Genomic DNA, 26220 nt, shown 5'->3' on the forward strand with positions numbered 1-26220 from the left:
CGCAGGGGTGAAAGGGGAAAGGGGGGGGGGGGGGTAGACTGGAAGAATTACTAGGGGGTGAGGGGGGTCACAGTCTGGATCACGGCTTAGGAAGTAGCTGTAGCAAGAGTGTGATTTACATACTTCGCACAAGCAGCAGAGAAATTCTGTGAATTGTACAGTATGAACTCTCAAAAGAGCAAATTTAATCAAATCTTCAGATAATTCATTCTACTCCCAGACTCCACTCTTGACTATGGTTGTGTTTCTTTTTTAATACTGCTTACGAAAAATATTGTTTAGTTTTTAGTTGCATGCATGAAAATATCTAAACAACCAAACGAGAATAATCTGAACCCGAGCAATCGTTCATATTTGTCTTTCTCGACCTCTGTAAAAGTTTAGAAAGATGGGAGTTAAGGAAACAATTTCACATTGCTAGCTTTCTTGAAAGAGAGAGAACCATGATGGGCGAAAAAAAGAAGTGTGCCTGCAAAGGTCCACGGACATTCTTCATGTGATGGGTGTAATAGGTTTGCTGTATATGTGCTGTCCTCCTAGTCTCTGTCCCTAATGAAATGTATACTGTAAGGCGTCCCAGTCTCTTAAGTCTCTGCTCCACCACACGTCTAGACACTGGCGCAGCGCTGGGAGGGTGACGGGTACTGGGACTGACACACCAGCTGGCTGTGAAAGCTGCTGATGCCTGGCCGTCCGTTGACCACCGTCATCTCGCCGCAGCCCAGCACGTCGGAGCAGAGCGACTCCACGGCGTCCAGCCTCTCGATCTGCACCAGGCGGGTCAGGAGGTCGGGGATGCTGTAGCCCGCCGTGCTGACCCTCTCGAAGAGCTGCAGGCCGTCGCTCATGCCGCCGATCTCGTCTCGCTTCAGGCCGAAGCTCTCGGCCAGGTGCCGCCACGTCTTGACCACGGCCGCCTCGCTGCTGTAGGAGGAGCTCAGCATGCGGCTGGTCTTCTCCAGGCAGTCGAAGGGAAGCTCTGTGGGGCTCAGGCCTGCAGAGGGACAGGAGGGTTAGAGCGGAAATACAGGTGCATCTCAAAAAATGTGAAAATCGTGAAAAAGCTCATCATTTTTTGACCGTTATATAAGAATATGAAAAATTCTTATATCCTAGACAAGGGGTTTTCAACTGGTTTTGTCCCAGGGACCACCCATCTGACTAGAAAGTAATCCGCGGCCCACTGATGTGCCTATGCGCGAGTGCCTATTTGTGTGTGTGTGTGTGCATGCATCTGGATAGAAGGAAGTTTTAACATTTGGTTTTCCATGTTGGTTTTATTTAAAAAACGATATATCTGCTTAAAAACCTCAAACAATACTAGAAAAATCTGTGTGAAAAACAACAAAAACGGTTGATTTTCAGTGCTTAAGAATTGAAAACAAAATTAAAATGCCTACTTAAAAAGGCCTACTTAAGTTTAACCTCATGATCACCAGCACCTTTATATTATTTTAAGCATATTTTTCTTATTTTAGATATTTTTCACGATAGTCATAAGTAATCTGGAAATGTGTTGAAATTTCAAAGCGAATTTCGCGGACCCCCTGCAATGCCGTCGCGGACCACCAGGGGGCCGCGGACCCCCGTTTGAAAACCCCTGTCCTAGACTCATTACACTTAAACTAAAATGTTTCAAGCATTTTTTTTATTTAAAATTAAGTTTCGGGTTACTTAATATTCATTCATAATAAATACCGTGTATTTCCTTATATGTAACCACAATCATGGGGAAGACTGGACCATGGCTTAATGGTCCGTAGTTCTAATATATATTATATATTATATATATGAGTGCATGAACGAACATACTTTTTTGAAAATGACACTTAAATGCAGTTCATAGAACAAGTGAAATTCCTCCACAGTATGGAGATAGATCCAGCCTTACCCTCGGTCACATTGCAGGCTCTGGCGTACAGATCCAGGATCTTTTTCCTTCGACTCTGTAGCATCTGCGAGATTAAAACAAAATCCATTTGTGATTTCCAGATGATGCTAAACTGGAGATCTGTTCATAATCATATTTTTTACAGCAGTAATTTCTTAAAAGGGTCCTTCTTCCTTACCCCTGGGGTTTTATTGTTGTTATTGATGGCATTCATGTTGCTGATGTGGTTATTGTTGGCGATGTGGTTGGGACTCAGGCCGGACGTGATGGTCGGGGACCCGTTGCAGGCGTGGTCGTTGTCATGGCGCCCCAGAGAGAGGAGGCAGAGGTCGGGCTTGTTGCCCAGGTTCACCAGGCGCTGGTTGGTGATGGTGGTGTCGGCTGATCCCAGTTTGTCGGACGCAGCCTCCTCGTCGCTGTCGATGCTGCGGCTCAGCAGCTGCTCGTTCTCTGATGATGCATCGTTTTCACTGCACAGACAAAGACACTCGTTGGAACACATGTGCAACATATTCTCTGGTATTACACAAAACTCAGAGACCAGACACGCGGTTCAAATGTGAATATGGTCTCCTGCCAGTAATTGTTTGGCGCTCCTACATTGTTACCACTATAGACAGGTAAAGATTTTTTTTTTTTTTTTACATTTAACTCTTATACAACTTACCATTAAATGCAATACATGAGTTGTATATTTTGTGTTTGAGCTTTATTAGTAGGCAACTCTGCAATTTAGGGTTCACTTTCACATTAAAAGCCCATTCATGTAATACATGCCTGCAGGTAACAAAATGTAAAAGGCCTTCTCTAGGATTCTATATTTTTAAATGACATCAGTAACAAGAGGGGAATTGGTCCACTGATCCAATCAGAGCAGTCAGGTAACATTAGACCCCGCCTCTTGCAGCCGTGACTCATGTTGCAGTTAACCTTTACAATCCAAAGTACTACCTTTTAATACTATTTAAAAACAAAGTAGTAATTAACTTTTAATCCCCGCTGTCTGTGGGAGAGGACCCACTCCCAATGTAGATATAAAATATTCATTTGAAGGTAATGAAAACACAATGAGTCTTTATTTTAGGAGATTATACACTGATGAAAAAATTTGTATTAACATTATACTCCATTTCTATCAATGGATCCCCCTGAACTCCCTGGACCTTTATACAAATCTATTTTTACAGTACTCATTATACATAAAAAAAAACGTACTGTCCGGAAAGTAACACACAAGTTATCAAACTGCACAATAAAATGTGTTGGAGCTTATTTTCATTGCAAGGACATGACGATATTTTGTCATGAATAAAAGCTTTAAGCAATAAAACAAAATTACTTTAGATAAATTGCTATTACACTCAGATGTAAGATGACTTTTTTCTGATTTGCCTCAGACATATCAATGAATATGCACTCCTTGGAGTTATTGGCAGAGTGTATAGTTGTGCTGCCCTTCTATATAATTAAAGGTGGGAGTGACAGCCAACACACACAGAATGACTCAGGATCTTTGTCCAAATTGACCAATGAAAACGTCTCGTAGAAGAATGATTCTGTTGTTGCCATAGCTGCGGATGTTTCGGAGCTGTTTCCCGTGGTTGACTGAAATAGCGCTGGGATTTAACAACATGATACCGTATAATATCATTTTATTACCCATCATCTCCCTCCCCGCGCCTGCTCTGGGTTTTTCTCGCAAAAGCACCTTGTTGACAGAGAACGCCATTGTTTCACAGTCCCATGCTCGTTTTCCTCAACACACACACACACAAAATGCCATTGTTTCCTGGAAATCTAACACCCACGCTGGCAGTTACAGCAGTGAGTTAGCACATCCTTTGGCATGATGCTACACCACACTATTAATGGAGGTGTGTGTGTGCGTGTGTGTGTGTGTGTGTGTGTGTGTGTGTGTGTGTGTGTGTGTGTGTGTGTGTGTGTGTGTGTGTGTGTGTGTGTGTGTGTGCGTGCGTGTGTGTCATCTATTCTGTGATTTAGCCCCATTCCCTTGCAAGAACTATAACATTACAGAAAATGTAGAACTACAGAAAAGCTGACTGTAGGATTGTGTGTTGTGTTGTGCTGTGTTGTGTTGTGCTGTGCTGTGCGCAATCATGCGTCTCCACACCTCTCGCATCCATCAGCTACCAGCACCCATAAAGCAGCATTGTGTGCACTTGGGGGGGGGGTGAAATATATGCAAAAAAGATGAAGGTGAGAAAAACTGTCGTCCTTTTGTTGTCTGCCAGGATGTGCTTTCACCTGCTGGTGGTTTTAGGTGAAGCCTGGAATAAATACCCCTATCGGCTCCAACAGGGTTAGGTTGGGCTTCAGGGCTCATCTATACTCCACCTCACCCCCCACCCCCCAAAACCCACGTCTCAGCTGTCTGCTTCATTAGTACAAAAGAAAACCTCAACTTCACTTGCGTTTAACATGCCTCCTACACACACACACACACACACACACACATCTTTGTGTGGATAAGACACACACAATATGCCAGCAGCAGTGATGCTACTGCTGCAGTGACTTGTTTTGTTAGGGCTTAATTACAGGCAGATGCTGCAAAAATGATGAAAGCTTCTTTCTTTTGTGTCGCGTCTCTGTGTCGCCACTTACAAACACAAAGACGCACACAAAGATAGGCACACAATGGTGTTTAAAAACCAAATCACGTACTATATACCCAGTATATTACCCATGTGTATAGTATGTATTCCATTTACATCATGTGAAAATGCTGAATTTGTTTATTTGTCAAGATAAATAAAAAAATGATATTAAAACTACATATCCCCATAGTTATCAATAAACAATCATATCTTAAATTTTTTTTAAAAGTTATTTTGTTAGAAAGAGCGTAGGTTGTTGTGATTTAACGAATAATCACTAATAACCATTTCATCAAACTCCGTACCAACTGAAGAGGAGCAGTGCTTCTAACGAATCAACAGGCGTCTCTCACCTTTTGACCGTCTTCTGCGGGGGGGCTTTCAGTTTGTCAAACTCGTCCTTTTCTGAGTAGATCACCACATTGTCTAAGAGAGAGAAAATGAGAAGACACACACGTTCACATGCGTTCATGTTTCACACAAACTTATTAACTCTGTCTCTACATGAGTGACAGACAGCTCCGGTAGAGCTTCAAGCAATGAGCTTCACTCACACACACACACACACACACACACTCACACACACACACACACACACACACACGCACCCGTCATCCCACATGTATTGACACACAGACGCACAACACTCACTCACAACTCAGATCGAATTTTTTTAGCAGCCATTAACTGAGCGAACTTGTCATAACACACAATGTGTTTGTGGCAGTGTGAGTGAGAGTGTGTGTCTGTGTGTGTGTTTTTGCAACCAGGCCACATGTATATGGTTAGTCAGTCAGTCTGCGAGTGAAATTGAACAGAGCATCATTGTCAGGAGAGACGGGGCCTAAAGCGACTCATGGCTTTAGCTCTGGAAGCTTCACATTCCACCAGGAGGTACTCATCCCACTGCAGGTCCCTCACCACACACAGACACACACACCAACACATTTGCATAAATCATGCTGAAATCATCATACGTACACACATGTACATACCAGACTGACACACGGAGACAAAACTGCATTAACATTTAAATGGGATTCAGTCAGATTGGATGAGATCTGTCCGATAACATGTTTAACGCAGATGTGATGAAAGAGGAGTTCAAATGTCCCATGATGCAACGTGCATGTACCAGAGAATAAAGAATTTTCTGCACGAATAAATGAAATATGCAGCGTCAAATAAAAGAAGAAAAAAAGAAAATCTAAGCCCACAGCGCTACAGGAAGTTGTTGGATAACACTGGAGCGACTATAAGCCTGATTACAGATGATATAAAGTGTCTGGGTTTAGCTCGTAAGCCGGTCGCAGCCACCTGAGCCGAGGGTGAAGAGGATCGAGTCAAATTATACACATGTCGCCGTAATCACTGCTGGGGGGTGCGTGTTCAGGCCTCATCTGACTGTCACGCAAATTGTGTGCTGGGTCACTGTGATTATTCTTGTCATACAGGAGTGAAAAAAAAAATTCAAATTACAGTTTGCCTTGTTGCTATAATTACGGAGCTGCGAGTGGCTCTGTGATAAATGTAGTGTATTTTTGAAGTGGCTCAAGTGTAAAGTGCATCTGCTACTGAGCGCTCGTTTCGTGGGCTCGTCGTTAAGGGACCTGAGAGGTGTGGGTGGAGTTTACGGAGACGTGGTGATGATCAGTGTCGGCCTGTTTATTATATTTACGCGGATATTAAAACACTGAGAACATTAGAGGAGACGTAAAACAGATGTTGCTAACACACAGTAGAGTACAAACACCCCCTGTCAATATATTAGTGTAATTTAACGCTTTACCCTTTTTCAGGTTTTATGACACAATTTCAATATATCAAATTGAGCAAGACAAATTACAAAATAATTATCTCACAGTCTGTCAAATCTTGGGGAAATGTACTTTGATTGGCATCCTTGGTTTACGTGTGAAAAAATGATGTGTTCAAGCTATCTAAATCAAATATAATCTGTAATTGCCACTAGGGGTCTCTCAATCAAAACAATCTCATAAGATCAGTTTGATGATGTCATGAAGCAGCGTGGGATCATGGGACTTGTTGTCGTCAACACTGTTTCTTGTCTCTTGTATGTTTGAAGCTTTGTGACAGAACGCGCAGCAGAAGGCAACGATACTCTTGATCCATAACGAGTGACCAGTACAAACGGTAGAAGCAACAAACAGCTAACTGGCCAACTGGCGAGCGGTGGGTTCTTCCTTCGTCATTCATCATTTGCTCTGGAAGTTAAACCCGATGTCGACCAAGATGAAACGTTCCACTGCTTTGAATGAAATTGTGGATTTCTCTGCGTTTGACCATTGTTGAATCACTTTGTATGTGTAAGCACAAAAGTCGCAATATAAGTCCCAAAAAAAACAAAAAAAGAATTGTAACATTTAATATCTTTAAATGTCACAATTTGTTTTCAGAACTTTGGATTAAACCACTTCTGCCTGTTCTGAGGAGCCTGTACATGCTCGATGAAACGCTGAGTTAAACGCGTGCCTGCTCTTATGCATGTGGCCAAAAATGTGGATAATATTAGGATCCTGTATACAAGGATACGAATAACAACATTACTTAAGTTTCATGTAAACATCACATCCGGATTATAATGAAAACCAGGGTGAGGCTCATAACCAGGAGATTAATGTGCATGTAAACAGATTCATTCTTCATTGTTACGGCTACAAAGTGGAACTGAGGCAGTTCTGGTTGTGAGGCTCGTCAAACAGGATTCTATGAGACGCCTAATGTCTCATTACTAATTCAGTGTGTGTGTGTTCCTGTACCTCTATCTTTGTGAGCAACATTTTAAGCATAGACCTGACACCTGGTTTTATTAGGGTTAGATTTAGGTTAAGGTTAAGGGTTAGGGTAAAGGCCGGAGCATTCTTCTGCGTTGTCAGGGGCCCGCAGGCACGCAGCTGTAACGCAGGACTCGTTCTCATTCATGGTTTTCCAACCGTTGCGCGGGTTCCCATGCAATTTGTTTTTTGTCGAAGTCGGCTCTTCTTCGTGTGTGGCAAGAAGAGGAGCGATTTATATACATCGCCACGGCGGCTCCTCAGAGCCTTTTTCTGGCGAAAAAATCCGCCGGTTAGTGACGGGTTATAGTGGACATAGTGTCGACTCCGGAAAATGATGTAGTCAGCAGACCAATCACAGCCCTCGCGGCCGGGTGACGCTTGCGGGGCTTTGCCGTCTAGTTAGAAAAATTGGCCGACCCACGTAAGGACGTACGAAGGGGCGTGAGGGGCCCGGAAGGGCTCCTGCGTCTCCGGGCCCGTGAAAACGCAGAAGCATACGCCGGCCTTAAGGCTTTTAGTTTGGATGATTAAGATTAGGGTAAGGGTCCTAGACGTAGATAGTCGTACAAACGGATGTGTGTGTGTGTGTGTGTGGCCATCCTGTCTCACCTGGAACATCTTTCTTGTCTTCCTGTTTGATGGTCTGAGCCTCCACTGCCTTCACAACTTGTCCGGAACAACACGCTGCAGACACACACAAGCACAAAGAAACACAAATCATCATTAATCACAAATGCCCACCTGTGTGTGTGTGTGTGTGTGTGTGTGTGTGTGTGTGTGTGTGTGTGTGTGTGTGTGTGTGTGTGTGTGTGTGTGTGTGTGTGTGTGTGTGTGTGTGTGTGTGTTTGTGCGTGCGTGCGCCGCTCACCCTGGCCGCTCGGCTTGGCCTTCAGGATGTAAAACATGATTATGAGGACGATGGCGATGGCCATGATGAATATGGTTGACATGGCGATGATGAGAGCTGTGGCTAGGTGACCCTGTCCATTGGTACCTGAAACATGGAGCCATGGTTATGATTGATGGTTGAAAGTTTTGTAAGAGAGTGTGTGGCTGCATGTGTGTATGAGTTAGAAGGGATGATAAAAGATGGTGGATGACTGTATATTTTCGTCTGTGTGTATTTGCATTTACCTTTATCCAGGTGAGGGAACACTGTCGTGCTGCCAGGGTCAATGGGAGGTTTCTCTTTTGGTTTACTGCTTTGCATGCCTGTAAACACACACACATAAACACACCTCAGTCCCAGTTTACTAACCCAAAACCGGTGGCAACTTTAATTAAAGTAACCGTTTCTCATTTGGGAAACATGGTTATTTACCGTCAACAGTTAGATGAACAGATTGGTATAATTATAATGTTGTTGCAGTGAGTATGAAGCGTGTGCCAGTTAGATCACCTTGGCACAAGGACTGGAAACCCATCAGTCCCCGTATCAAACTACTTTTTAAATTCACTAGATCCACATTTCCCCTGGCTAACTGGCTGTACCACATGTACTGCGCACACAGTGGAATCAATCTTCTCATTTCAATTGCAGCAGGACACAGAATAAGCATGGTGCCCTTGTTCTAACCGGATGACTACTTTCTTCCAAATCATATAAAATACAGCAGATTGTTCCACCACAAACCATTTCAATTAGTCCCTGGCAGAGTTCACATCCGATCATTAGCTGGTGCTGGTGGTGGCGTGTTAGCTTTGGCTTTGCATTTTATGGACCTTTTCGTTTTTTCCCCCAAAATGGTTTGCAGGCGTTAAAATGTCAAATTATCCACACAAACAGTTTGTCCTGAACTCAATCTTTTGACTTACTCCTGCTGTAGTGGAGGTCGGGCGCTAGAAAACAACTCGCAGTCCAGATGTCTCTATTTCTTATGCCCCCCCCGTCTCTGTCTCTGCGACTAGATTATTCATCAATTGTTTTTACTCGCTTCTAATTGAGCTATAAAACCCCTGGCAGCTCGTAAATCTGCTCTCTTAATCAGTCCTTTATTTCCCCAACTTGATATACTGTTCACCTTTTTGGCATGTGCCCTACCACTTCCCATGGTCTCTGAGACTCATGTCACACACACACACACACACACACACACAAACACACACAAACACACACACACACATCGGTGCCCTGTGGCTGCAGACATTAACTCCGGGTATGTGTTTACACTCCCTGGGACAAGGATATGAGTCTGAACTGGAATTTTGTTTAGCGTCTTGCGGTTTCATCTCCTAATCACGTCTCAAAGGCTGAATAACACATAGTGCAAAGCGGTGATACTGCAGGGCAATCTGGATGCTCGGGTCCAAACAAACTGAGAGGAGCAGAATTACAGAGCGGCGCCGACATGAAAAACGGGCACTTTGTCTGAGGTGAGAAGCGTTATACGTCTTTAAGTGGGGATGAATCGAAGGTTAACCTCCGATAAATCAAACTTTGATATAATCCAACGTGTGTCTGGTGTCTCTAGGGGGGGAAGCAAAACTCTTATTAAACTTATACACTTATCTATTTTAAGTATTTATGTGTATTGGCAGCTGATCGGGAAAAAAAAGTCAGAATGGCAGAAAAAGTCAATAAAAAAGCTAAAAGTTGATGGTGGAATTTGAGCGATGCCTACAGACTTTAGAGTCTGTCTGCCAGAGAGTAGCATCAGCGCAAGCACTAACACGTTAATCATCTTTCTTTCTCATACCCACTGAAGTTTTAATTATCACACACACACACACAGACACAGAGGTAGGCAGGAGCCGGGTAATTTACAGATTACACGGCGAGTGTCAGCCTGCCTTCAGGAGAACTCCCAGCGTTCAGCTCCTTTTCTTTCTACTGCTGCGGGTGGGCAGTTCTGATCTAAAGGCGTTTAATTAAAATGTATCACAAGCTGATTTAACAGACATAAGAGAAATAAAGGATGCTCTGTGCGATGTTATCTTCTAACAACACAAATCAAAGTTGTTTCAGATACCAGGTTGCGTTGCCGGGTTCTCATCCGTCTCATGGACGGATTCGACACAATATTGATTACATCTGTATCAGTTCATTAAAAGCCATAAATTGTCAGGTTCAGGTCAAGAGAAAAGTAGTGACGCATTTTAGGTTTCTAGAGCAGAAATCAAAAACATTCTTGAATGAATAGTTGCACATTTTGGGAAACCTGTTTGCCTTTCTTGCCAACGTTTATATGAGAATATTGATACCACACTCGTGTCTGTCGTCAGCAGCCACTTAGCTTGGATAAGCCTGAGGAGTGGAAATAGGGGAAAACAGCCAGTCTGTCTCTGTCCCATGTTTACATGGACACCTATGTTCCCATATAAACCCCATTAAGACAATAGTCTGAATAAGACACTTATTACTGACACATGTAATCACATTATAACATCCTAAAGGAGTTTTCACAGCATTTTGCAGTTACCAACTTACGCTTGCCCTGAAGACGGAAGAATAAAAAAGGAGTTGTAGCTTTTGCAAAATTAGACGGAAGTAACTATAATGGAAATAATGTCTTATTCTGAATAAGGTCACTAGTTGATATTGATGTCCATGTATAGTGAGTGGTGTGAAAATATATCTGCACCTCTGAAGATCACCAATATCCACATATTCTACACACACACACTCTGCAGCTTGTTTGTTTGGACCATACAAAAACCAAAGTGTTCAAACAACCATGTTGTAAACAGCAGCTGCATGAACAGCCAGAAATAAGAGTGATGTCAATATCCTGATCTAAATCGATATGGAAACTGTAGGAACACACGATGAATAATGAAATTATTTGTCATCATTCTTTCTATCTTATTCGCACATCTTCACACCATCGTTCAATCACTTATTTCCATGCCTGGGAGAGACAATTACAGCGCTGTTGAAAAGCAAGTGTTAAATTATCCACATGCACATGTACACACACTCACGCACGCACACGCACACACTCCTCTGTCATACCCTCTGCGCTGCAGGACAGGGCTGCTTTTTGAGGTTTTCATCTTTCCAAACGCACTCATTAAATGTGACAAAACAACAACACAATTAATTTCTGGGATATTCAATTACACTCAAAGGGGGATTTTGAGCAATTATGGGCCCATAAATAATGTTCCTGTTGTCATCTATATCTATATGGATCTATATTTATCTAAATAAAGATCTATAATACATATATGTATTCATCAGTGAGATTCAAAAACACTGTTGAGATCTGTTGACATGATCAGTGTGATCTGTTTGTTCCATGTGGACAGAGACACTTAGGGCAAAGCAGGACAACATCAATAATTGTCTCCCTCTCTGCAGAAAAACTGTTTTGACTGTTTTCTGACTGAGGAATTAGCACCTTACAGAAGATGAATGCTAAAATGAAAATCCATTAATCTCCTTGATTAAATACTGAGGCTGATTTTCAAACTAAAAGGCTTGATAACATGCACACATCTTGGCAAGTAGATAAAAACAGATGAATCCAACTACGCTGTGCATGAGAAAGATTTAAAGCTGATGAATGTTAACTAATACTATTAATGACATTTATAATCTGAAAAATGTGCAGGGGCTGTTTATGATCAATCTCCAGAGGAATCAGTGACAAATTATTTAAATTAAATTACTGGGAAATTAAAAATAATACACTACAGTTGTGAGGACTCATTTAGCAGAAATGCTCATGTGCTATAAACACTAAATCATATGGTGGCAATATCCCTATCTGCATTATCACCTCTGTCAAATGCAAATATAAAATCTGCAACATATCAAAACTTAATTTTCCCTTGACTGCCATCTGCTGGGATGGCATTTAGAAAAACCGAGGATAAAAAAAATGCCTGAAATCACAGAGGACCAATGAGTGACAATCAATTTGACGTGTCAGGCTTTGTGCCCCAAGTGTAAAGAAATGTTTATGAGCCGCTGAGGCAGATGCAAAACAGAAAGAAAAAAACCCTGGAGACAACCTCTGGGAGATATTATCGTGTGCTGATGTGGTCGCAGCAACAGCTGGCACCAAAACACACGCACACATGCACACTGTGCACACACAGTCAGGTATGAGGGGCAGTGAGGTTATGAATGATGATCATTTAGGGCAGAGGATGTCCACCAGCGAGGCCCAGTGACAGGAAGGACAGCGACCGGGCCGGGGGGACTCGGCACAACATCGGACCCCCACTTGTTTCCCTTAGACCTCGGCCAAGCTTCTGACACACAGTTACATCTGCTTTTCGCAGAAGCCTGTCTTCTTTTATTTCCTTTCATTTAGACAGAAAACTTTATTGTTTGGTGGGTTTTTTAATCTGGCGGAAACCAGATCCGTGTTTGCGTTGAGGAAGCTGTGAAGATGAGTGTTGAAAAAGAAAAACAGGGGGAATTCATGGTTGAGTAGAGAATAAATAGAGGTCGGCGGTGGAGAAGGATTGCAAGAGATGAAGAATGGAAGGAAGGAAGGAAGGGGAGAGAGGGATGGAGGGAGGAATTAAAGTGTGAAGAAGCAGCTCTTACATTCTTTGGTGTTGCGTGGTGCGTTCTGGCAGGAGTGGCACACCATCCCATAGAGGTTCCTGGGTCTGTTCTCCAGCATGTAATACCTATAGGAGACAAAAAGGCTTGTATCAGTGGGATAGATTTCCTAAAAGTTGTGCTTATTCCTAAAGGTAGGCAAACACCAGTGAGCGTGGCAGGTGTGGATAATCCGCAGCCTCCCTACCTTCTAGACATACTTAACAGGCACAGTGCTGAGGTATGGGGAAGCAGCTGAGGTGAAAAGTTTGACTCTGTGAAGAAATGTACATAATTGACGCCCCGAAGGCACTAAACACTGGCTCGGTTCAGACATCGCCCTGAGTCTCCAGCGTCTGAACGTGTATGAGAGGAGAACGGAGGGCGAGGCAACCAGGGCCTGAATGTGTGAATGAGTGGCAGTGGTGCTAAATCATTTAGGCTTGAGAGCAGAAGCATCCATGGGTATGTGCATACAGAGTTGTTGTGCAGCCTGCAGGTGCCATCAGATATCTGTACTGTATGTCACAGTGACTGGTTCGGTCTTGTGTGTAATTCCATGAGATCTCTGTGGATGTTGGTGGACGTGTGGTTGAAGGAGATGGATTTTAAATTTAAACTACAAATAACTACGCACAGTTACAAATGTTGAACAGATTTTAAAGATCAGGCTGAATGAATATCTTGCGTTTGGAATCAACAAGCTTTAGATTCTTTTCAGTAAAATTTCAATAATGCATTTAACTCAATATTTTATAATGATGGCCTCAGCCAAGACAGTTCTGCCTTTGTTTGTTTGTTTGTTAGTTAGCAGGATTACACAAAAATGAACAAAGGAAGACCCCATTAAACATTGGAACAGGGATTAGTTTTTCACCTTCTGTAACATTTTCATTTTCAACTTTCTCCTGATTTTCGTGGATCTTGTTGAAAAAAACATCTGACATGTTCAGGGTACAGATATTTATGTGTGTGTGCAATTTGGTGCTGATCCAAATAAAATAGTGTCTCTAGTGAGTTTAAATGTGTTTCAATCTGGGAGTGTTTGGCCTTGGCAGAGTTCTGCATTCCCTGAGTGCTATTCCAGTTTGTTATATGAATTCTTTTTCTTTCAGAAATGTGCTCAATGTTTACAGATTTTCTGCAAAAATCCTGAAGACAGATGCAATTTCTGCACAAGTTCCAACACTAGTATTGCACAATAAACAACAATGTCAGTGAATAACATAATCGCATTAAAGTACTTTATATTAGTCGGACCAAAATAAAAATAACAAAAGTTTTTACGTTTTTGTATATTAAGACAAAAGCTCATGAATTAATTTTTTCTCCAATGATCATTACAGATGTGACTTTATTTTTATGAGCCCTACAAAGTTTAACATGTGTCATACAGCAGCTATTTGTTTTCAAATTTTGTCCAACAATATTTTCTCACTGCCCAAATGTTTGATCTTCATCGCTTAAAAACAATTGTTATGTATTATCAAAACAGAGTAACTGTTAAGTGACTAGCTAAGTATTTATTTAGTCTTTAATTCATTATGTGAAAGTGCTGCTGAATTCGTATCGGACACTTTCTCCTGCAGCTCTTCACCTCCGCTCAGCTTCAGGCCTTTAACTTTAACAAATGTTCAGGCCTGTTCTTCTCTGCTGCGCACACACACACAGACACACACACACACACACACGACAAGACCAAACACTATGTTCCTGTGCACGCTGCTTCCTGTAACGATCACACTCATCAAAAGCAAAAAAACATCCTGTGGAAGTGGAGCGAGAGCCAAGAAAAGTAGGAGGCAGCCGGACAGCATCCAGATGAATGATGAGAGGAAACGATTTCAACACTCGCTCTCCTTATTGGAGTGGGAGGGTTCATCTAATTCCACCAAATCATCAGTCTCTCATACTTTTGCCTTCAAGACCCACCTAATTATACATTTCTCACACATAATCATACATATCGAATGAAATATGATTTGATCAAGTGCCTCAGCAACCAGATTTAAAACAACAAGCTGAGCGCTGAGACGAGAAAGGAACGGGAGGAGGGAGGAGAGGGAGGTCTGGTAACATTTAAACCCGACTTAATATTTTTAAGTGACAGGGGTTGCATCCACAGCTGTCATGTGCAAATGGAGGAGCGGAGGATTTAGTGTGTGTTTGTGCGCACAGCGAGGGGACGCATGAGACCCCCGGCAGCAGGGTGGTCTGTTCACATGTCAGCTCGGGCTACTTTAAAGCAAGTGTATGGAAACATCTACACAAAGATCTGAGCATTCATATTTTACCATGTAAATCTCTGTGTAATATATATATGTATATTCACATATAATCAATTATATGTCCTCTGTACAGTAACAAATGGGGTTTGAAGCTTGTGTTTGTGTGTGGTTTACCCCTGTAAACACGGCCCACACTCGGCATCGCTGTCCGGCGTCCCCGCCGCCCGCACCGTGGCTTTGTAGAGGGCGTCGCAGTCTTTGTGGCGTCTGCAGATCTCGTACTTCCCTTTGGAATATTTCCCATGCGGACACGACACACAGGAAAAGTCCTCGTCCTTCACACCGTAGCCGCAGGTCTGCAAAACACACACGTGCACATAGAATCATAAAGACGTGTGTATATCAGTGGTTAAAAACCTTTAGTGCAATTTTAAATGAACTCAACGCTCTTCGGATCGATGTGTGTGTGCTGCGGACACAGAGAGAAAAAAAAAAACACTCGCACACATCTGTTTCTGCCCGTATCCTGAGCAAATCTGGCATTGCTGTTGAAATGACAAAATAGACATCTGATTGGTCGCGGAGGTCCCTGTGTGTGTGTGTGTGTGTGTGTGTGTGTGTGCAGCGCTCCATGCCTGGTAGTGTTTAAAATGACCACCTCATCATTCTGTCTTCTTGCATCAATCTCCTCCCATCTCCTCGTGGTAATTCCTCACAGCGGGGAGGCTGAACAACAGGCCACACACACATACAAAAACATACTCTCTTTCTCTTTTTTTTTTTTGCTCCCTTGCTTTCATCTTTCAGTTCCCTTTTACTTTCATCCGTCTATTAAAAACAAGCCTATGCCTCTTCGCTCTGGGCTAGAGCCGATTCCTAAAGAAATCTAATATCACTTATCTTCTGTTTGACGTCCGCGAGTCTCGCTGCGATCGTTTGATATGAAACTGTGCTGAGCCACCGACAGGATCCTGTCGCTCCTGGCTTTGGATCTTTTCGTACACAGGCTCACCATGGCTCTGCTTCTGTTTGCTAAATCAAAGCTGTGCTGGACCAATCGAAAGCTTCTTTTCAAAGCAAATTCGTTGCCTCTTTGATTCTTGGATATCGAAGGTCGATAGAACCAGGAATTATAAACCAACAGGGGACTTTGGGGCACTTTCCTTGCTTTTATTTTGAAGGTTGACATCGAAGGGAGAGAGTTGACACTGTGATGACATGCAACAAATCTCCCGGGACCTATCACACCGAGGAAGTTGCGGTGCAACGTCTCAAACCTCCAGCCCATGAGGCCACCGCAGGGACCATCCGCTTAATGGCCTGCAGCTTTCACACATCAGGAAAGCTGATGTGAAAGCTCAATACCCCATTCTTTAATGTGTCTTCACCTTACAGACACTTTCTTCCTCACTCAGTGACAGTTAGGACATTTAGAAATATAAGTTTGACTCCAGCGTTTACAGCACATTGATGTACAGCACACTGGCACGGAAACGTATTCCAGCTACATCAGAAAAAAATCTGGATACAAGATGCAAGTTTAAAGCGGCCTTGAACGTCTTCATTGTGTGTCTTCAATGTACTTTCTGAAGTCTCTGTAGTGTGGAGAAAAACCCTATGGTTACTCCATGATTAAAAGAGTGTCAACACACACACACACACATGCAGGGGGAACTCAAGGGAACAGAAGAGCACATGAATTACAGACTGTGGCACCAAGAGGATCAGACGGGCAGGAGAAAGTGCAAAGGAGCTTCTCATCTCACTGATTAAACCCCTTTGTTCCTTCATGTTTCTGCCGCTCACAAACGGTTAAATTACCCTTTCATGACCGAGGCCTGAGACTGAACCTCTCGACTCCGACAGAGAGAGAGAGCGAGAGACAGAGAGAGAGAGAGGGAGACGAGTGGATCACTTGATTTTACAAGTTCAAACACAACGCATTGTTGGGATGTTTACTTTAAGCACTCGGAAGCTCAGTGAACACAAGGTCAGGAAGGTCGGAAGTGGGAACGGAAGGGAAAATTAAACCGACACGGTGGGAACGTTCATGCGATTTGTTTTGATTTTTTTTTTTAATGCTCTCCAGCTCATGGAGGTAAAGGAGACAAGGACAGAGGAAAGGAAGAACGGGCGGAAAGTTGCACAGTTTTGATATTTAAACTTGTAGCCTTCAAATTCCTTTTCGGCTACTTTTGGGGCAGCAGAAACAAACTGTGATCACTATATTTTGTTCAAATATCATCAACTTCTGGGCAAAGAGAAATGTAGAAACTGTTTATGGCCACCGAGTGACAGTTAATGAATGTTTGAACCACGTGTAAGGGGCTTTATTGAGCATACTCAGTTCTCTTCTCTAGCAAAGTTATTGTGTCGTCAAAATAAAAGCTCTGTGATTCAGCTCAATGTAAAGCACTGCAGCAAAAAACAATAGTGTGTTTACTTTGAAGACAAATTGGAAGTGATTCGATGAATGTTACTGTCAAGACTGAGATCCGTCTCTACCCCCGGACCCCAGCAACTTCTTCAGAGCACTGGTCGTCTGTTTATTCAAATTTCAATAATGTTGAATGTGAGGCCGATAAGAAGCATTCCACAGACAGACAGATGTTTGTGGTTAAAGCAGGCAGATCATTTCTGCATGTGTCTACAGGTGCAGATACAGGTACAGATGCAACTCTAATTTGTCAGTAAACAACGCAATAGAAAGGAAAGCACTAAAATCTGTGCCCAGACATAAACACTTTTGATTTTAACAAGAGTTATTTCTGTTCACATTTCAGCTCTCTCCCCTGCAGCTGCCTCTCCTGAGAGGGTGTGGCACCCCGCGGTGCCCACTGAAGCGTTTACCTGCTCGGTGTTTTCTTTGGCTGCCAGCAGACTGACTGACGGGGGCTAAATCACTATGTGACTACTGCAAGTCATTCACTCTAATGCATGCCTTCACGTGGAAGTCAATGGGAGCAATAAACCATAGGGAAATTAGAATTTAGGCACTCTTCACTGCAGCTATGTGTGATTGTGTGTGGTCTGAGCAAAAATGACATGAGGGTTCATGAAGTCACTTTTTCATGCTATTTATCAATTTCTTTTCTTTATGGGTACACATAAATGTTGGATCGTATGTGCGTGTGTGCGTTTGTCTTACCATATGTGGCTCTTGTCCCGGCTGGCACTGAGGACAGGCCTGGCAGCTGTTACTGGTCTGGTTGAAGAACTCGTACTCTCCACAGCTGGAATACTCTGCACTGGCAAACATGCAGCACACCTAGAGGGAGAGGGAGACAGAGACAGAGGGACAGACTGTCAGTCAACATGTTGTAAAATATGTCTGTTAAAACTAACAAATTCACACCAACGCAGAGATGAACAACTGCACTGGATGATGATGCTGATTCATTCAGCAGAATCAGCATCATCGTTTTTAATTTACAAAAACCAAACAGCAAAGAAAACAAACATCACAGCCCCGACTTCATCAGATTAGTGGAGATCATCTTGTGTGTGTGTTAATGAGACAGTTTCCACAACACTGGAATGAGCGTGTGTGTGTCTGTGTGTTGTGTTGGTGTCTCTGTGCACGCGTGTGTGTGTGGCATTGTGTCCTAGTGGCTCTTTGTAATAAGTTGCAGCTGGTGTTCATGGCTTTACCAGCAGACTTCGTGCTTCTCCAAACAAACTAACTGACTTTAAGAAATCATCTGCAGCCCAGAAAATGATGGAGGGAAAGCAGGCGAGTGCATGACTAATTCTCTCCATCTTCTCTCTGTTGTTTTAATAACATCTCCCTCTCTTCCTCATCCCATGACAGCAGACGCAGGACGCTGCGTGAGTGAATATACAAATCTACGTTGCATCATTTCAGGCCAAATAATCTTTTTGTGGTCTAAACCGGATTTTAAAAAATGGACTGACATTTGTCCTGTATTTACTGGTAATACGGCAAATACTCAAACAAATTTGGTGGAATGCCCCTTTAACATGTCAAGGTCCTTATTTTGCAACCAACAAGCATCTTATTTATTTAAATATGTTTAAAAATCTACAAAACATCCGCTGCCCTTCTCCTTTGTTGGCGTGTTGACACATTTAAGGGTCACTGTAAGTATTTATCGAGCAATTACCGGCAGGCGTTGTTTACAAAAACTCTCTCCATGAGCTGCACTTTGTCTTTGAAGACGCTGTAATAATAATCTTCTCCTCTTCAGTTTTCCACTGTTGGAAAAACAACTTCCTGTCATACCCGTACACCATGCTAGATCTGTGGAGACAGCTATCCCACAATGCATTGAGAGGACCAGTCAGCCTGGCCTATGTAAATTCAGCACTCATCTCTGCACATGTGCACCGCATCCGCTTATCTCCGGTTGAATGTGTATCAGGGTTTGGCAGGAAACACTGGATGAGTTTTAAACAACGTGTTGCACTGACTTAATTCAAATTTTACAGTCGAAAGTTTTAAGTGTATCATTAGTGAAGCGTGGGAGGACAAGAAATAAAGGTTGTATTGGAAAAAGATAGGATAGGAATAAACAGAGTTAAAACAAAAAGAAAGCCTGACAGCAGCTGAAGACGAGTATTAAAGCTGGAGGACAGAGGGGATTAAGGCAGTAGAGACAGGAAATGAGGAGATACAAAAACAAAAACTTACTAATAATGACAGGAAAATGGACTTCTTCTGACCTCTCCTCTCTGACATGTTTGCGTCTTCTTCCTGGGGGACATGGAGATCAAAGACAGAATTAATCCTTGTAAACATACAGCGTTAATTGTTCGCCATCCTTTCAAGCATTCCTGCTCCTGCACCGAACTCCACTTACGAAACAGTAGAGTCATGAATCTAAGCGCAGCTGCCAACAGTAGTGCTGTCAGTGTTTGTGTGTGTGAGGGTGTGTGTGTGTGTGTGTGTGTGTGTGTGTGGTCCTGATGAGTTCACTGTCCTGTTAGCATCACGTCATCGCCCATAAACATGTAACTGCAGCAGAACAGCCCATGGCATTCCTCTGGCTCATGTGTGCGAGCACAGATCACCGTTGGCTAACCTCTGCTTCAATAAAGGTTGGTGATATCACTTATAATGTTTACTTAATTGTCCAATTCTGCGCTACATCTATTTGTCACGAGGCTAAAGTTGACGTCAAAACCCCAAATGTACTCAAACAAAGCTTTTTCTGCGTGGGTCTAGTTTCACACCTGTGGGTGCTTGTAGGTAATACTTACGCTATTAAGGTGTCATGGTAGGAAAGAAAACACGATTAAACTTGATAAAACTCTTGGGAACTTATACCGAGATTACTTTTTAATCGTGTGGCATAGAGAAGCTGAATTTTCACCTTCTTCAAATACTGTGATGAAGATCTGTGCTCTGACCACTGGTCAACGTTCAATACTACAGATTTTGTATTACCAGAGATTTGTCAAGGAGGGATGAAAAATATCCAGTTCTGCTTTGAATCCTGACAAGATAAACATCATTACGAATAATGTCCAGCCTGATCTGTAGATATCTAGGGCGGTCTATGAAGGATGTGGTATGCAGCACGTTGTGTGATGTGACCTTAAGTCAAATCACTTTGATTCAACACATGAAGTGATGAAAATTAAATCCATCCTGTCGGAAGCCTCAAAGTGTGTCTGCCTGCGTGTGTGAGTTTGTGCATATGTGTTTGTTGGAGAGAGACACAGGAAGAAGCCGCCATTATCTCCTATCTGCGGTCAGAATCTGTCTGTCTGGCTCCAAACCTCTGATTTCACTCTTCCATGTCGCAGACTGGAGTGAAAAAAACCTCTGATCTTCAGTCATGGCTAATTCCCCAACCCTGAGGGTTTGATCTTGCTTAATTACAGCCTCCTCACACACACACACACACACACACACACACACACACACACACACACACACACACACACACACACACACACACACACACACACACACACACACACACACACACACACACACACACACACACACACACACACACACACGCACACATAAACGCACACACACACACACACACAATAAAAACAACACTCATCAACATTAACACATAGATATATGGACTACAAATACTCACACACAGTTGGCCTGTGAGGGCAAAATAAGCTTAATTTTGCAAGTCCTTGTGGGAAGACAGTGTGTGTAACTTAATTCATCCATAAGCGTACAGTATGTGTGTGTGTGTGTGTGTGTGTGTGTGTGTGCATGGGTGCATGGGTGTGTGGGCCTGTGTCTCGCTGTTGAAAAGATAAAAGGTTAAATAGCACTTTTTTTCTTAAATCAGGAAATGAAGAGCTGCCAAATGGTTGTGGACCCCCTCCAGGCTACTCATTATGGGGTTAAAGTGATGCACATGCACACACACACACACACACACACACACACACACACACACACACACACACACACACACACACACACACACACACACACACACACACACACACACACACTCCTCCGCTGCGGTGTTTGAAGACTCGGTATCTTCTGACACTCTGCTCTACCTCTTTCAACCCTCTCTCTGTGTCTCTCCGAGCCTCACTCTCTCTGTCGAGGCAGGTCTGAGATGAAAGTCAGCCGGAGTCTTTTCGCCCCCCCGAGGGTAATTATCTTCTAACGACCACATAATCTGATAAATAACCCTCCTGTCTTTGGATCTACCTGATGGAGTCACTGCAGTTACGTCGCCTTGCCAGCAGGGGCACGACGGCCACTTCGGTTGAGGAAAAAGCAACCTGTCAACATGTTTTTCAACTCCCCCCTCTTCCTCTCTCATTAACTCTCTTTTCATCCCTGCTTTTTATTTAGGTGCTTTTGACAGCTCTTTTTGTCAGCAAAGAAAATGCACAATAACCAAACTGTTGACCTCAAAATTTCATATAAAGCAAATCAACTAGAAAAGAGGACGTCTTCCGTCAAAGCTCATTGGCCCAAAGTGACAAGTATAATGCCTTAATATCATTAGGAATCCACGGGACGACTTCAAAGCAGTTTAATGTCTGCACTGAAATAGACTGGAGCGATATATGACAGCCCAATTTGATAGATAAACTAAAAGTCATTATGGGGATGATTAGAGTGTGTAGGTGTAAGGAGTGGCTGCCGTATGGAAATTCCCATAGACGAGCTAAAACAAACGCATATATTAAGTCGACAGAGACCTCCTCCCTCCTGTTAATTCTTTACACTCTTCCTCTGTTTTTTTGGCAGTCGGAGCAGGCTTCCTCCCATTACTGCCACTCAACCTCTGGTTATTCCTTCTTTGATGTGTTTGTATTCTTTGTGGTAATACTTTAGACCTTACTGTACAAACACAACGCACGTTCCTTTTTTCTATCAGCCGAGCGTTAAACGCAGAGGAACCGAGACTGCCAACAGTCCACTACTCGGCTGATGTTTGGTTAACTGAGAACAAGCTCTGTGATTAGTTGCTTCTTATGGGAAATGTGCTGTTCATTGTTAGTCACTGCTGGAAAATGTTGTCGTCTTTTGGCTGCTCCCGAGTCGCCACAGCAGAGCATTACCATCCGCATATTTCATGTGGCAGAGGGATGGGTTTTTTTTATTAGTTGAGGGAAACCAGGGCTTGAACTGCCAAACCAGAAAACAGCCGCAAACCAGCTCTACCACCGGAGATGGCCCTGCATATTGGTTATTACCAGAGAGTGAGTTCCGAGATGGACGATGCGTCTCCACTTCCTGACATAACAAAGCCAAGTCAGCGGAGTGATGATTGGGGGATGGGCCTGAGGTATTGAGGCCCCGCCTACTTTTCACCATGTTTTAACTTCAAATAACTGATTAAAACCAAAAAAAACACCAACAGCCACCGATACATCAACAGGCAATGACTTCAGTGGAACACACAACTGAACCAAACCAAGAGATGAACCCAACAACCTACACGGAGTTATGATAGACCCGTCCGGACGGTTTCAAAATGAAAGATAAAACCATTATATATATCAAACCTCTGTCTGGCTCTTTGGTTTATATATTTTCAAAGTGTTCATTATGATACTGAATCACATTCACCTTCGTATTCAGGTGAGACTTTCCATTGAAACAACAGACGCTAGCCTCAGATTTCCTCACACTAAATCCTCTGGCTATCACCTATGTTTGGATTCGCGACTGATGAAACGGAGTATAACTATTTATTTTTTATCGTGCAGCGGATAGAATATTTTTTCATCCAGGTGGGTTGACGAGTCTTTGAGGATTCTGGAAAATACCTTCAGAACCAGAGCTGGGTTTTGTTTTGTTAAACGACCTTCTGGGATTCTCAAGATTGCAGGGTGTTTATTTTTCCCAAAAATCGGATATCTCGCTTTGTGATTAAAATCCAGCAATAATCCCTGTCTCACTGATTTAATTCCATTTATTAATTTCCTAGGGAAATATGCCACACATCTCTTTTTCTATCTATGTGTCTCTACCCTTATTAAACACTGTAACAAATTGAGTTTGTGCGAGAAGACTTTTCCCCATCAGTGTTTGACCCCAAAATTATCATTACTGTACGCCGGCTGATAATGACTTCCTGCATGATTAAATAATGGGCCAATCAGTGGCCAAGAAATGTGGCCAAATAGCAAACAAATGAACAGGATGAACAATGATGTTGGAGGATGGTTCGTGGGCTTTTCCCCAGCACTTAATTTCTGATGACAATTAAATCAGCGGCCAGGGGGTCTCTGTCATCCTGCTCCTATTAGTAATAAATGAAAAATCTGTTTTCTCTTGAAATCTTCCACTTTTTTTTTCAAAGTATTTTCTTTGCTCTCAGGCAGCTTCCTCTCCTGCTGCCTCATCTGACGTTGAAATGATCCATAAAGAACATCTGTCATACAAATGAAATTGCACGTGTTGGGACGGGGCAGTTGATGCTGATGCCGTTTGACTCGAGATGCCAGTAGCTGATGCTTTTTGACAGTATATTATATTCCATAATATAAGTACCAGGCTGCCTCATTGCCTGACTTGACAGGTAAAACAGGAGACTAAAAACCATATTGCTCAGGTAGTATTATATACCAATGACAATAAATTACAGATGTTCAAATAACAGCATCAGAAACGCCTCTGAAACTGTGGAAGACTCTGAGTTTGGCATCAGCGAGTACGTCAATCTACGTTCCAATCCGACAGCTTTAAAGTAAATTAGCTTCACCCAGATAAAACTGTAATTTTCTATTCCCAGAAATCACGTAATCCTCGCCGCTCTAAAAAAACAAATGTGCTGCACTGCCACTGGCAAGTACAGATTTTACAAAAGAGATGAAGAAGTGATTTCCTGTGGTGTAGCTTTAGCCAGAATTTGCAAACCTGTCAAAAATGTGCTGTCTTATATCTGACTTATAGCATATCTTATACCCTGTCCCTAATCACCCCTTAGCCCACTTGGCCCTGTCCCTTCGTGTTGTGCTTGGCCGTAAAGAGGTCGTGTTTCCTATGTGACGTAGGGCAGTGGCCATCAAGCCCTTCAAACACTCCTTCAACCATGGTGTATTCAGGAAACCCTCAAAACGAAGGGGTAGACAGAAATTCCTGAATGCTTTACAAATGGACAGAGAAAATCAAGATGGCATTCGTTGCAAGTAAAATCCACATAAAGTATGAAATCTTGGAAAATAACCATGAATTTTTTTAAATCCAGTGGAATATCACTCTGACAAGCATCTCAAGAAAGCATACAGCTGTTAAAATACTTTGTATAAGTTGTACAGAATCTGTACAGTATTAAGAAGAAGGAAAATGACATTGGAACATCTCTGATTATAATATTATAACATTCTTATTAGAATAAGTTCAAGGTCTTCTAGCCCAGATCAATTTCACAGTTAATATGTGATGAATCAAATTATATCCATGATGTCCTACTCATAATAGAAATATTATTTCTGACCCATACTTAGTTTAGCGAAGCCATCAGCCCTCTGGTTCCAAGACAAAGTTCCAAACATCCAAAGTTTATTAATGAAAAAGGCCAATTATTTTATCTCTTTACGATGCAGGGCTCAACCTGCCAAATCCGAGCAAGATGTCAAACACATGTTATCCAGTGTGTGTGTGTGTGTGTGTGTGTGTGTGTGTGTGTGTGTGTGTGTGTGTGTGTGTGTGTGTGTGTTTGTGTGTGTGTGTGTGTGTGTGTGTGTGTGTGCATACATGTGCTCACAACACCTCAGACCCTGGCGTTTTGCAGCATCTTTGATCCCCTGACAGAGGACGAGATGTTTAACATTAGCATCGCTTCACATTAAACACAAGGGTGTTCTTTAAAAAAATTAAAAAATCGATCCAACTGTTGCACAACGTCGATCGTTTCCATTTGTTTTCCTGTCAAGTGAAGCTCAGTGTATATATTTAACATGTCCCCACTTCACTGGGCCTGCACATGTCAATACAGAGCAGTGGGAACCCTGGGGGCCTTCTAGGCCTTCAGAGAAAACACATCAATAACTTAAATGTTGTATTTTGAATTCCTTTCATTTAGTAATTATAATCCTTTAAATCTAATTGTAGCCTCCTTTTCTATCACATTTCCTTCAGAAGTTAAATAAAGGAATTAAATAGATGCTGGTGTATTATGAAAGTTAAGAATGAGTGATGGAGTCAGGGGATGAATCATTGAAACCTCCACCACCTCTGATAAACAGCGCACTCCATCAATTGTGTCATTAATTTTGTGTCTTTACACAGGATGCCTGTGTCTCTGCTTTCTCTCTGTTTTGTTCTGTCAGGTTCTGAGTCAGGTTTTCCTACTTCCATAAAGTCTAAAAGAAAACAGCCTCCATGTGAATGAAGTGAGTCCCGATGCTGTGATTATCAATGATGGAAGATGAGAATATTACAAAGCAGAGAGAGAATACAATGCTCTATAAATCAAACACTTACAATTAGTTTAATACCATGTCATTACAGTGGTCATAACCATCTGCATGTGCCTCTAATTATTTTACAATCGGCATTGAGAGCATCAAGCCGCAGCCCGGTTCATGTGAACACTGGGCTGCGGCTCGCGGTAATAATTCTTAGTGTGTGTTCAAGACTCCTCTGTCAATCCACCTTTAAGTAATCATAAGTGGCTTGTCCTGTCTCCTCTTTTCTTTTTCCTGAAGTGAAGTAGGAGGGAGGAATGTGCTGCTGGCGTTTTTATCTCTTTTCTGTGATTTGGAGGCAGCTGGA

At 42.6% G+C, this 26220-nt stretch overlaps 1 protein-coding gene across 1 annotated transcript; it reads right to left on the reverse strand.

Moving 5' to 3' along the window:
- Positions 1 to 608: 608 nt before the first annotated feature.
- On the reverse strand, positions 609 to 19731 carry edar (ectodysplasin A receptor). The gene is made up of 11 exons (XM_061089141.1): positions 19684 to 19731; positions 18181 to 18300; positions 15207 to 15388; positions 12808 to 12893; positions 8442 to 8519; positions 8176 to 8301; positions 7917 to 7991; positions 4863 to 4935; positions 2070 to 2361; positions 1892 to 1955; positions 609 to 994 (listed from the first exon to the last, which is right to left on the reverse strand). Exons 1-11 carry the CDS (start codon positions 19729 to 19731, stop codon positions 609 to 611), a joined length of 1530 nt encoding a protein of 509 aa, XP_060945124.1.
- Between the last annotated feature and the right edge of the window lie 6489 nt (positions 19732 to 26220).

The sequence above is a fragment of the Limanda limanda genome, chromosome 16 (genome assembly GCF_963576545.1).
Source record: "Limanda limanda chromosome 16, fLimLim1.1, whole genome shotgun sequence".
Lineage (NCBI taxonomy): Eukaryota > Metazoa > Chordata > Actinopteri > Pleuronectiformes > Pleuronectidae > Limanda > Limanda limanda.